Raw genomic sequence first — 12399 nt, 5'->3', positions numbered from 1 at the left:
CCCCTGGTTTTGTGGGCCACCTCTCCCATGAAGGCATCGCTGTCCATTGGAATTCCCCCAATACCCCGGGAGAATTTCCTCCACGAGTGTCCTGGAAATGACCCTGGGATTTCTAACCACATCTTCCAACCACCTCTTTGATTCCTATAAAAGGATCTCTGAGGGGGCGGAAAAATGTACGCATATGGCAGACAGGGTCTTTCCATACTTTTCAACCTGGATAATGTGTCCTTCACTTTTGGGCCAAACAAAGGATGCATTGACATAAGCGCATCCAGGCATGCCTCCTAATGGGAATGCCTGAACCCGCTGCCGTAGAGGTTCCTTCAGCTATATGTGAAATGAGCCTCATGGAAGAATTCAAAACAGATTGAAGGGTAGCCATCTGAGAAGTCACAGATGACTGGGTCTCTGCAGAAACGGATCTCGATAGGGTAGTGAGAGTTCCTTAATCAAATCTTTCTGTAACCTTGTAAAATATGCCAAATAGTCCTGAGACCTTAAGGAGAAGGTTGCAAACATAAACACACTTCCCAAACTTGTCCATCGCCCTGGACTCCTTGTTAAGGGGTTAACAATGGAATGGAATGGTGGCTGTTGCCATGACCATGGAATCAACAGGCATTCCTTTACTTCAAAACGGTTTATCTGAAGGTGGTGCTATAATCTTGTCTGGTCTCCCAAATACAGGCTCCACTGTGTCAGGTTCCTTCCATGCCCGCCGAGAGACCAATTCAATAAGCTCATTGGCAGGTGGAGTCACCCAGGAAGTAGAAGGGTCACTACCGAAAGCCACCAGGAATACTGACTCCTTGGATGAAGGGTTACTGGAAGTCCAGCCACCTCTCTGCTTTAGGATTTCAATAATGCCTCCAAAGAAGACAACTTCAGGAGGTGACTGTGGGGACCTTTCACCTTCATCGAAATCTGTATCCTCAGTGACTGACTCTTCTGGAGAGTCCAAGTGCTTCCTCTTACACTTTTTCTTCCTAGGGACCTCCACAGTGGGATGCTCTGGGGAAATCTCAGAAGATATAGAAACAGAAATACCCCACTGGGAAGCCTGGGGTTCCTGGACTGGTTGTCCCTGTGGCAAAGAGTGATGAGATATCAATGCTGAAGAAGGGGTAGGATCCATCGGTTCTGGCTGAGCAGATAAAATCCTCCTCACAGCCCCAACAGTTGATCGCCTGGAGAAAAGGAATACCTCAGATCCGAAAGAACAAGTTTTTGGAGCATTGACCCTCCCTGCATTGAAAGCCATCTAAAGCAGGGGCTCCAAGGTGCAGAGGCAGCTCCAACAATTTCAGAGTTGACTCCAACACCTCAGATCCGACAGGTAAGCTTCGGCTCTGAGAGGTCTCCAGATCTGACAGAATCGGAGTACTCAGGGTAAGCTTCGGATCCGAAAATATAGCAATCTTTGGATCAGAGGCAGGTGGAGTCAAACAACTCAGAGTCAATGGCACTGTAATAGCTAAAGGTATCAAGGAAACTGCAGTGGGGGTTTGGTAGAAGCATGGACCTCCTGACCCAAAGGGGTAGGAGCCAATTAAGACACCTATCTAACTCTGCGCCGAGAGAATCTTCTGCATCACTCTTTCCAGATATTTGGTCAGACTTCCTGGAAGAATGGGTGGAAACAATAAAGGGGGACCTGGGTTTCTCAGACTCCAAAAAAGGTGAAAGCAGCCTTGACGGCACCGGATCCACAGAAGGCGAATATCTTGTTCTTGGCAAATAAATGATGCTAGATCCTGTATGGCTGGAAATGATCAGATTAGACAGTTTTATCATCAGATCTAAGGAAATGGGATCCAATTACTTTATACACTTTTTATTCTTTGCATCACAGGATGAGGTCGGATCCGGCTTTGATTTCTCTCTCTAGGTTTTAGTTCCATGGATGAGTTAGGATTCAACTTAGGCATTTTTGTGGATTTCTATAAAACCTGAGAGGATGGAGTGGAAGGACTCAGAGAAGAAGACTTAGAATTAATGATTTTAGGAGACTGAGCCCCAGATATTGCTTCTCCTCCAGCTGAAGGTAGCAAGCTTTTCAAAATCTATTTGTTTTTCCTCTCAACTAATGCTCTGGGGTTAAAGCCATGACAAATCGCACAATCTTCCTACAAATGTAAGGGTCCAAGACAGATGTTAAAGTCCTTATTCTGGGCCAGTAATCAAAGAGCCTCAATCCTCACCACTGACACCAGTGAGGGATGGCCACTAAGAACAAAAATGGATACACACAGTATTTTCAGATACAGCTCCCTGCACCAAGCACAATTTCTCTTAAGAGCACATAGGGAGTACCCTGCATATCTCGGGCTGGAGACTCTGCCTCTCTCCAGGCCCCAAACAAGACTCCACACTGACCGGTTTGGAGCACACACACCTACATACTTGATTTTCACACACACACCACTGGAAAAGGCAGGCATAGATTTACCAGCTGTGCCCCCTCTACCCAGACTATAAGGTAATTATGCTGCCACCAGTCAGCTAGTCTAAGGCTCTTACAAGGTTACCAATTATACTCAGCAAAATAAATACTAATACAAATGGTAGAGTTTGACCAAAGCAGCAAGGCTTTCAGGAGCGGTCACAGTGTCACTAAAATAAGCATAAATACTCTTAGTACATTAAAATTATTCTCTAAAAGAACAGCTACAATGAAAGATACAGAAATGTTTAATACTGAATAATAAAATAGAAAACATGAGAATACAGAATATCTAGTTACAATAAACGTCAGAGTTTCAATTACAGGAGATATAAAAAAATAACACAGATGCAGAAAAACAACAACCAATCGCACTATATTTTCCCTGACTGACTAAAGAATTATTGTTCCCTACTTAAGTTACTTACTACAGCAAGGCAAGATGATTAGTGCTAGTTGCTTACTACAGCAAGGCAAGATTAGATGAGAGGTTGTGTGAGATATCTGAGCGATATTTCCTGTCAGCTTCCAAAGAACAAAGTGCTGCTCTCACTAATATCTAAAGAATCATTACAGTGCTGGTTATAGAATGGCATATCTGATCACCTGACTCTGGTACAATACACACCCAGAGTTTTGCTAAGATCTGTTGCAGCATCTGAAAGCTATAAAACAATTTCAAAACCTTCCACCCTTCCAAGGTAGCAATTAGTTCACCCCTAAGGACAATACAGTAAAATTCCTAGCCTTGGTTTTCCCAGACATTTTGTCTCTGCAATCATACCTATAAGATAAAATTTTTATGGGATAAACCAACCCATTTAATTTTCAACCTAGTTTTCAAAATCAGCTGAACTTGAGATTAATCTCTTCCCTTCCAGAATTCTCTGTTAAAACATATACATTTAATCAGTTATAATATTGTCTGGCATGCATGTATATCTCTTTTCTGTCCAGCAGGACCCACTGTTGAGGCGTTTTAACAGAAACAACTTTTACAAACACATTTTTAACACAAGCATCTGTACAACTCAGTGTGATAACCAAAAGACAATTTTTTTACAAAACTCCAGCTAGCTATGCTGCCATAAGTTACACATGCACTGCCCTACTCTCCCTGGCACAGATGGCACTACTTCATATCATCACAACAGTAAACACAAAGTATGGGTATCAGAAATAGGAAGTTTGTGCCCACACTTAATACATTTTTTAAAACTTGCAGAGCCTTATTCTGCCGTAATCACAAGTAACAGAAACAACCAGACAGAATTACCACAAAACTTCAGGAAATAGACTCTCTTTCTTCTCGCGCTGTCTTTTTTTATATGTATACGTGTATAGATTATATATATATATATATATATATATATATATATGATAAAATGAAAAAAATGGAATGCCAGCAATGGTATACAAGAGCTACATTAAGTTTTTTATTATTTTTATCGTTTGTTTGAAGCAAAGTCTGAAGAATAAACTTTGGAAACTACTACTGTGTGCATGCCTCAAGCCCTCTTGCCTGCATTCCTGTTTTTACATTAAGTGAAGACAACAGTAATACTTAAAAGATATTGCACTAAAAAAGTTCACAGAGTACACACTATCCACGATTTTAAATGAAAGAAAAAGTTAATAAATGGATTTTTAAAGTGGCTAAGACAGCGACAGGGTAAACAACAGAAACCCTTATAAACAAACAAAAAAAATAACAGACTTATAACTGCTCCAAGGCTAAGGTGAACCATGTCTTTGGTGTTAAGTTGCAAATGAGATCTGAGGTAACTTAGGGTTGGTGCATTACGGGTGAGGGGAAGCTCGAGAGTCAGTTTTAGGTTGCCATGAGCTGTAGCAAGGGCCAAGACAGAAGGGCCTTGGATCGAAACCTATCAGTTCAGGAGAGAATGAAAATTGACAGTATCAGATCATGCATTCTCTGACGGATATGACAGGAAGCTTACATCCTTCTGAGTTGGGAGTTGCTGATTGAAGGCTTAGTGTCTGTTCTAAAGTGTATTAGTTCTGGTTTAAGCACTTGGGCTTTGGGCCAGTTTTTTTACATTAAGAAGGTGTGGTCTGCACTCTTGTGGAAGGCTGGATTCTACCCTTCTGAGCTGGGAATTTCTGGTCACAGGCTTATTGTGCCTGCATATTTGAACTGTTTCTTTCTGAAAATGGTGCGCCTTGTTGCTGCAGCATAGACCACATTTAGGCCTGCTGAATCTAGCTTTGTTTGTATAACTTGAGCACTGACCCAGGCCATCTTTTTTTGGAGAAGGTTCCCCTGCACCCCAGCAGCAGGAGTGTGCAGTTAGAACTTGTCTGTTTGAAGACTGCTGGAGCAGGGCTCAGTTTTGAGCTTTTTTCTGGTTAACTGGGTAACGTGTTTAAATCAGTTGTTCGTTTTCTATTGTTTTATATATATAAAAAAAATTGCATTCTATTCATCTGCTTTTACTGTATTTGTGTTTCTTCCTACTTTATTACTAGTGGCATTGTCTACAACTCTGATCTGAGATATATAACAATAAGTATCCTTTTCTGTGCATGAGTTTGTTTTATTGTATCTGCTTTATTTTCTGAAAAAAATAAAAAAATAAATAAATTATATATATATATATATATATATATATATATATATATATATATATATATTTGTTTCCCTCCTTTCTAAGCTAGTATAGTCCAGTTTTCAGGTTAAGTGCTGAATTCAGAGCTGTGTTACAAATCTCTGCGTTTGCCCATACCTTACCTGGATAGAAGGAAGTTTCTCTGTTCACCTGTAAGAGAGGGGAGCTTTGAGCAGCCTACATGTCCCTGGAGCAGTGGTTTCAGCCCAGAAATGAGTAGTTTATTGGCCATTTTGGGCTAATTTCTCTCTATTTCCCTGCTATAAATACCACATTTGTCCAGTTTTGCACACCAGGCAGTGCCGGTTAGCTAGGGTATTAACTATTCCCGGCTCCATAAAGTCTCCTCTTCAATTTTTTCCTTGGAACTAGACAAACTTTCAACTTAAGCACTCACCCCAGCACTTGCTCAAAACTCATAGCAAGCACTTAGAAACCCTAGCACTAGACCCTCCTATACTGTACAGAAGGACAAGGCTCTCTATTCAACCTCACCAGCCATTCAGTAAAACAGTTCACTGTACCTATCCAGGCATGTCCAAAGGGCAGTTTCAGGCGTACAGTCCAACTGGTGAATCTTGGCATTTTGAGGCAATGTTACAACTGCCTCATGTACACAGACAACCCTCTCTTCCTACCACCAAACACTAATACATGTGATAGATGCAATTATACAGCCAAACTGGAGGCTAAGCTCTCTCAACCCAAGGCTGGATCAGACAGTCAAGAGGAGAAGGGAAATACTTGCATCATACCACCAGTCTCACATAGACCCAGTTAAACCAGCACCGGCAAAAAACACACAAATAAATGAAAACATACTTGGAGGCTCTAAATAAAAATCTGCAAAAGCAACAGAGACCTCCAAAGCAGACATCCAAGCAACCTCCATCCCCCAACACAAATCATGAAACACATACTTCACAAAACCAGTGTGCCATGCAGGCGAAATAACATACCCAACATACTAGTAATAGGTGACTCTATAGTCAGGCACACTGACGTCCCACTCTCTAGGCTGAATAAGGAGAAGGTTACTGTTAGCTGCCTGACGGGTGCCAGGATCCACCACATAACACAAGCACTCAGGTCACTCCAGAACAAGTACAAATACGACTATGTCATCGTCCATGTTGGTGTGAATGACCTGAGCCACAACTCCCTGGACTACATGAAAACAGACATGGAAGAGCTCTCTGATCTTGTAGCCCAGGCCGGCATGACCCTGACCCTGAGTAGCATCATGCCCTCACCACAGTATAAAGAAAAAATTATCAATTTCAACAATTGGCTAAGTTTCTGGTGTCATTCAAAGGGGATCCAGTGTCTGTCCGCCTGGGATGACATGCTTGACAAGCCACGCTGCTTCGCTAGAGACGGCTTGCACCTGTCTCCCTTAGGCTTTTGAATACTGGCCAAGGCTCTTGCCACCCCCATAGTGACTTTTTTAGGCAAGGCTCAAAAGGCAAACCCACCGCCATAAATATCACAAGTAACAAAAAACTGAGAATGATGTTACTCAATGCCAAAAGTCTAAACCTCAAAATGCACGCACTCGAGGCACTCCTCAGTATGGAGAAACTCGATATATGTGCAGTAACAGAAACCTGGTTTAAGGCTCCAGAGAGCACCCCAGCACTACCAGGCTACAAATCATACTATACATTTCGGCCACAGAACCCGGACCGAAATACAAAAGGCGGGGGCGTATCCATATTCATCAAGGATACCCACACCTCCAGGTTACTGGCACAGCACGATGCTTCAGAGATCATCCCCGTGCAACTAACAACGGGCAAAACTGCAATTCAAATTGTAGCTTGCTACAGATCACCCACCATGTCCCAGGACCCCCATTCCGCACTTCTGGAAACACTGGGAAATATAAAGGTCTTACCAAACACCCTAATATTGGGTGATTTCAATTACCCAAACATTAATTTGGAGAACTACTCAAGTACTAACTCCCTTGCCCAACATTTCCTAGAATTTATAAACTCAAATGCCCTGGATCAACTGGTCAACACTCCCACCAGAGGTGACAACATATCAGACCTGGTCATCACCAACATGGGCGACCGGTGCTCCACACCGGAGTTCAACCCCTCACTGGTTAGATCTGACCATAAACAAATCACTTTGGATATACACATTCCGCCCCCACCGCTGGGCAAGGAAACCACCGTGAAAAACTTTTCAAAAGCAAACTTCACGTTACTTAAGACCGAGATGGAAAGTTTCAAACCCCCCATGCTAAACATTGTCCAAGCTGCAAAATACTTTACTAATGCATTCTACAGGCACCTACAAAAATGCATGGATCGTGCTATCGCAAGCAAGACCAAGACTCACTCCTCCAAGAAAAGGAAACTGGTCTGGTGGACTCCTGCCATAAACAAGCTATGCAATAGAAGGAGGAAACTAGTACAGAAAAGAGTAAAATCCCAAAAAGGGAAGACATCCCTGATCAGTATCAGCAAGAAACCATGATCCCTCATAAAATCATCCAAGGCGAGTTTTGAAAGAAAAATTGCCAAGGACTCCAAAGATAACCACAAGGCATTCTTTAGCTATGTCAAGAATCTAAGTGGCAATGCTCAGATCTGCTCGGAGTTAGTGCAGAATGGTACAAAATACACTGAACCGACAGATATTGCCAACATCCTGGCAGACAGGTTCAGCGCAAACTTCACCCCCCTCTCACCTCCAAAAGGACCCATAACCATACCAGAAGAATGTAGAGCTCCTGAAATCACAGACACTCAGGTTAAAACAGCCCTCTCCAAAGCCAAAAACACAGCATCAATGGGACCGGACAGAGTCCCAGGCTGCGTCCTACATGAAGATCTCAAAGACGAACTAACCCCTCACCTAAACACACTGTTCAAACTCAGCCTCTCCACAGGTTACATACTCACAGAGTGGCACACAGCAACGGTTATTCCGCTCCACAAAGGTGGAGACACAACAGACCCCGGGAACTATCGCCCTACAAGCCTGACTAGCTTGGTCTGCAAGGCTATGGAGCGCATCATCATGGAACTCATTAAAAGAGACACTGGGAACCTCCAAACACTGGACCCTACCCAGTTCGGCTTTGTTAAGGGCAGATCATGCCTCCTAAACCTGGTGGACTTTTTTGAGACAGTTACCAAGGCTATAGACGAGGGAAAGGTGGTACACACAGACTACCTACACCTCGCAAAGGCCTTTGACACCATTCCCCATTCTGGTATTATAGACAAGCTCACCAGCCTGAACATAAACCCCTACGTCACAAGATGGGTTGCCAACTGGCTCACAGACAGAACCCACAAGGTAAGAGTTGCAGGAGCTAGGTCTGACTCTATGTTTACAAGTGGCGTTCCCCAGGGCTCAGTCCTAGGACCCCTCCTGTTCGGCATATACTTCTCAGAGGTACAGGCAAGCACAGGAGGACTATGGCTGACCAATTTCGCAGACGACTGCAAACTAGGGGCTATAACTGACTCTCCGGCTGACACAGACATCCCCCAAAAGGGTCACTGAGACGGACATCTGGTGTCAAAATCATGGCCTCAAGCTAAATGCCAAAAATTGCATAGTCATCCCCTTTGGAAAAAAAATACCCACAAACTACCGCATAGGTGGTGGTCCCCTAAATACTGAAGACGTAATAAGGGATCTGGGGACCCAAGTAGATAGTAAACTCTCCTTTGATAATCACATTGCCAAAGTGGTTAGAAAATCCTTCTACGTGGCACACCTTATCACAAAAGGGTTCGCATCCAGATCAAAAGAGGTAATTGTGCCCCTCTACTCATTGCTCATCAGACCCATCATAGAGTACAACGCCCCATTTGGGATGTATCCTACAAGACAGCTGCAGCAGCTGGAAAGACTACAGAAGTACCTCACCAAGAGGATCACTGGCCTCAAACAGATGCCCTATGCAGCTCAACTGAAGAAACTCCAGCTGTACTCGGTTGCATACTGCCTACTCAGAAGTGATCTCTGCCTGACATACAAGGCCATGTCCAACCCAGAACTGATCGACATGCTCCACCTAAAGAAAAGCTTATCCCCTCGAGCCACATGCTCTAGGGATCTAAACCTCACCACAACAATAAATAGATTGTGCTAGAGGGGTAGATTCCTGTCACAGAGACTTCCCATGCTTTGGAACAAGATTCCAATCTACATTAGGCAGAGCTCCTCGCTAACACTCTTCAAGATGAGTGGATGGGAAACAGAAAGTTTACCCCGGGGATCACTTCAGTGGCCCTGCTGGACAGAGGCACAGGGAACTAATCTAAGGGGGTGGCGAAAGCCAACAGATTCTGGCTAGGCTTATAAATGCCTTCGTCAGATAGCCTACTATCTACCTATGAACCTATACCTCTCACCTGTCCTTGATTTTTCATGGACACTCCTGATTTTACTCAAGTTTTAGCTCTGCCTCCCTTAATCCCGCCTACAACTGGAGACTTCTGGGGAAACAGTGAACTACTTAAACAAACAATGACAATAAATTGAGTTACAGACTTTTTTACTTCAGAAAATGCAAATTAATTCACATTATACCATGACCCTCCCATTAATATTCAAAAACGTGCATGCTGATTGGTCAGCATGCATGTTATAAATCAGAGTTATAGTAATGGAAAAAGGTCCGGTTGCCCGGACCTTTTCCATTACTATAATTCTTTTTTTTTACAGCAATGGAGAAAGCAAGATCTCCATTTCTTCACACTGTCTCGCTATGTTAAACGAGTTTAACATAGCGAGACAGCTTTAAAAAAAGCAACAGAGCATCTCCGTTGCTTTTTTTAAAGCTGTCTCGCTATGTTCAACTCCTTTAACATAGCAAGACAGTTTGTAAAAAGCAACGGAGATCTTGCTTTGTCCGTTGCTTTTTTCAAAACTTTCTCGCTATGTTAAATGGGTTTAACATAGCGAAACAGCTTTAAAAAAGCAATGGAGATTCCGTTGCTTTTTTCAAAACTGTCTCGCTATGTTAAACCCATTTAACATAGCGAAACAGTTTTTAAAAAGCAACAGAGATCTTGCTTTCTCCGTTGCTTTTGCCCACAGCTCTGATGTACTGCGTAGGCTTACGCATGCGCAGTACATCAGAACTGACGCAGAATACCAGACAGCTGCGGAAGGGCAGCAAGGAGGCATTATACAATGCCATTATTTAAGAAAAGTAATTATTTTGTTTCTTAAATAATGTCATTGTATAATAGCAATAACCCACTTCTGGGTGTGGGTAATGCTGGATTTACCCACAGTTGGCTTTGTTTGGCGCTCATGACCAAACCACACCAACCGTGGGTAAATCCAGCATTACCCACACCCAGGCGTGGGTTATTGCTATATTCTCATGTTAATGGTATTAAAATTTTAAAGTGTCTCTGATTACTTCTGGATTTCTCCCCCATTAGTTGAAGGTTATGACAAAAAATCTAAAGCTCAAATTTAACTTATTTAGTGACTTCAACCCCCAATTATTTGCCAGTATATACTGCAGAGGAACATCTTGGACTCATGAAGTAAACACGCGCACAGACTTTTTCAAAGGTCGCCCCCTAAAATGCAAGGAAATAGTAGCAAACACAAATGTCCATGGTTTAGTTGTGTTTTACTTACACTCGCCGACTAATTCCAGCTGGCTGTGTATACCAACGTTAAGAAGTTCGAGAGTCGAATCCCTGTTGTAGGATCCCCGTTGCCTGCCTGGAATACAGACCTCCCAGTCGAACATAACAAGCAGCCCTAAACTGTCATTCTTCTCATGATCCATTCGCAACTTAAGCTTTACATCATGAAGCCTTTCAGATGGCCGCACATACACAGTAAGTTTAATGACACGAAGCTCCGGCTTATCGCTGTTGATAGTAACTGTGACCGGGTACGGCTCCGATGGCGGAAGGCCGGGCGTTTTTCTTTGCCAAGTCAAAGATTCGATCCCCAAAATAAACCCGGGACCGATGCCACTTTTTAAAAGTGTTTCTGTGTCATCTAGTACTTGCCCGTCTGCAAACCGGTATAAAACAAATTCTTTCCCTAAGACATCCATGCCATGAAATTCCTTTTGGATGTAATTTTTAACAGACCTAACGGTATGGGATTCTGTTACATATAGGCGTTTTGCACACTTTTTCCACCACACATAAATCAGAAACTGTTTGTCCCCATTATCTACCTGACACATACGGCGCACGTAACAAGTTGTAATAAATGTCCACTCGATTGGCTCAATCATTAAGTCTGGAAGTATTTTGCTGCTATTATTCACAACCTGCGGACAATCCTTACACTCAAAACTCATTTCTTCTTCGCTCAGCGGGATGGGGCAGCACAATCGGAGCTTATATTTCAAGTCTTGCACTGTACTATCTTGATATATATCAAACGAGGCGATGGGTGCCCCACTCTCATCCCTGTCAAAAACTTGTATATTTAAGCTGGGTCTGTTTCCCATTTTTAGCTCCCGAAGTCGACAAAGTTCGCGGTCCTGAAAATGTGATTGGTTTCTTAGTTATGGGTAAAACTGTACATTCATAAAATAAACGCCTAGGAACTGTAGGTTATGCAGACTTAATGCAAGTTGCATGCAACCACGGTTAATAGTCCGTTTCTTTAATAAGGGCTGCGTCCTGTGGGATCTGTCGGAGCAATCGTGGGAAAGGTCATCGTTGAATGAGAATTTTGTCTAGCCTTTCCGCTCAACCCCCTACCCAAGCCAAACTAATGGGGCGTTATTGCAGAACAGTACCTCCCAGATCCGCAGAGCACGTCCCGCCTAAACCCTGTCCCCCATGAATATTACTGAATATTTATAGAGAAGTTATGAAAATGTATTTAATGCAAATTATGCAATAAACATCAATCTGACACATGCACTGAAGGATCTGTTTACAGTTAAAAGAAAAGCCCCGTACTGAATTCAAACTAGCTCTGAATCTCTTTTTTTTCCAGACGCTCGCATTTTATCAGGTAAGTTAAAACAAACAACCAAAAAAAAAAAATACAATGAAAGCAAAGTATATCTTTTACAGCAAAGAAAATGGTGAACGCTTCTACCTGAAGATCCTTCTTCGTAAGAGTGAAGAAACAAGGTGAGTAAAAACCGGAGACGGACCACCACGATGTAATAGATCTGTGTATATATTTTACACTTAGGTGTGGTACCAGTGATTTAAAGAGCAAGTGAGTGCCGAGTTTGCCAGGAGAAAGCTGGGTTCCGCCGGAGGCAGGTGTTATTAGTTTGCCTTAGTCCACATTTTACATAGCCAACAGGCCACTTTAGGGTATAACTCTCAACCAGTCAAGGGCGAA

At 42.9% G+C, this 12399-nt stretch overlaps 1 protein-coding gene across 1 annotated transcript in view; it reads right to left on the bottom strand.

The window, feature by feature from the left end:
• The window catches only part of LOC122814264, a 618831-nt gene extending 607082 nt beyond the window's left edge, over window positions 1-11749 (bottom strand). Inside the window, exon 1 of the mRNA XM_044086858.1 lies at window positions 10708-11749. Coding sequence (XP_043942793.1) covers window positions 10708-11542 — 835 coding nt within the window. The 5' untranslated portion in view covers window positions 11543-11749. The remainder of the gene's footprint in view (window positions 1-10707) is intronic.
• Window positions 11750-12399: the final 650 nt, after the last annotated feature.

Source organism: Protopterus annectens, chromosome 10.part0 (genome assembly GCF_019279795.1).
Source record: "Protopterus annectens isolate FY-2018-M chromosome 10.part0, PAN1.0, whole genome shotgun sequence".
In the NCBI taxonomy this organism is placed as follows: domain Eukaryota; kingdom Metazoa; phylum Chordata; order Ceratodontiformes; family Protopteridae; genus Protopterus; species Protopterus annectens.
This window is presented reverse-complemented; position numbering and strand designations above follow the sequence as displayed.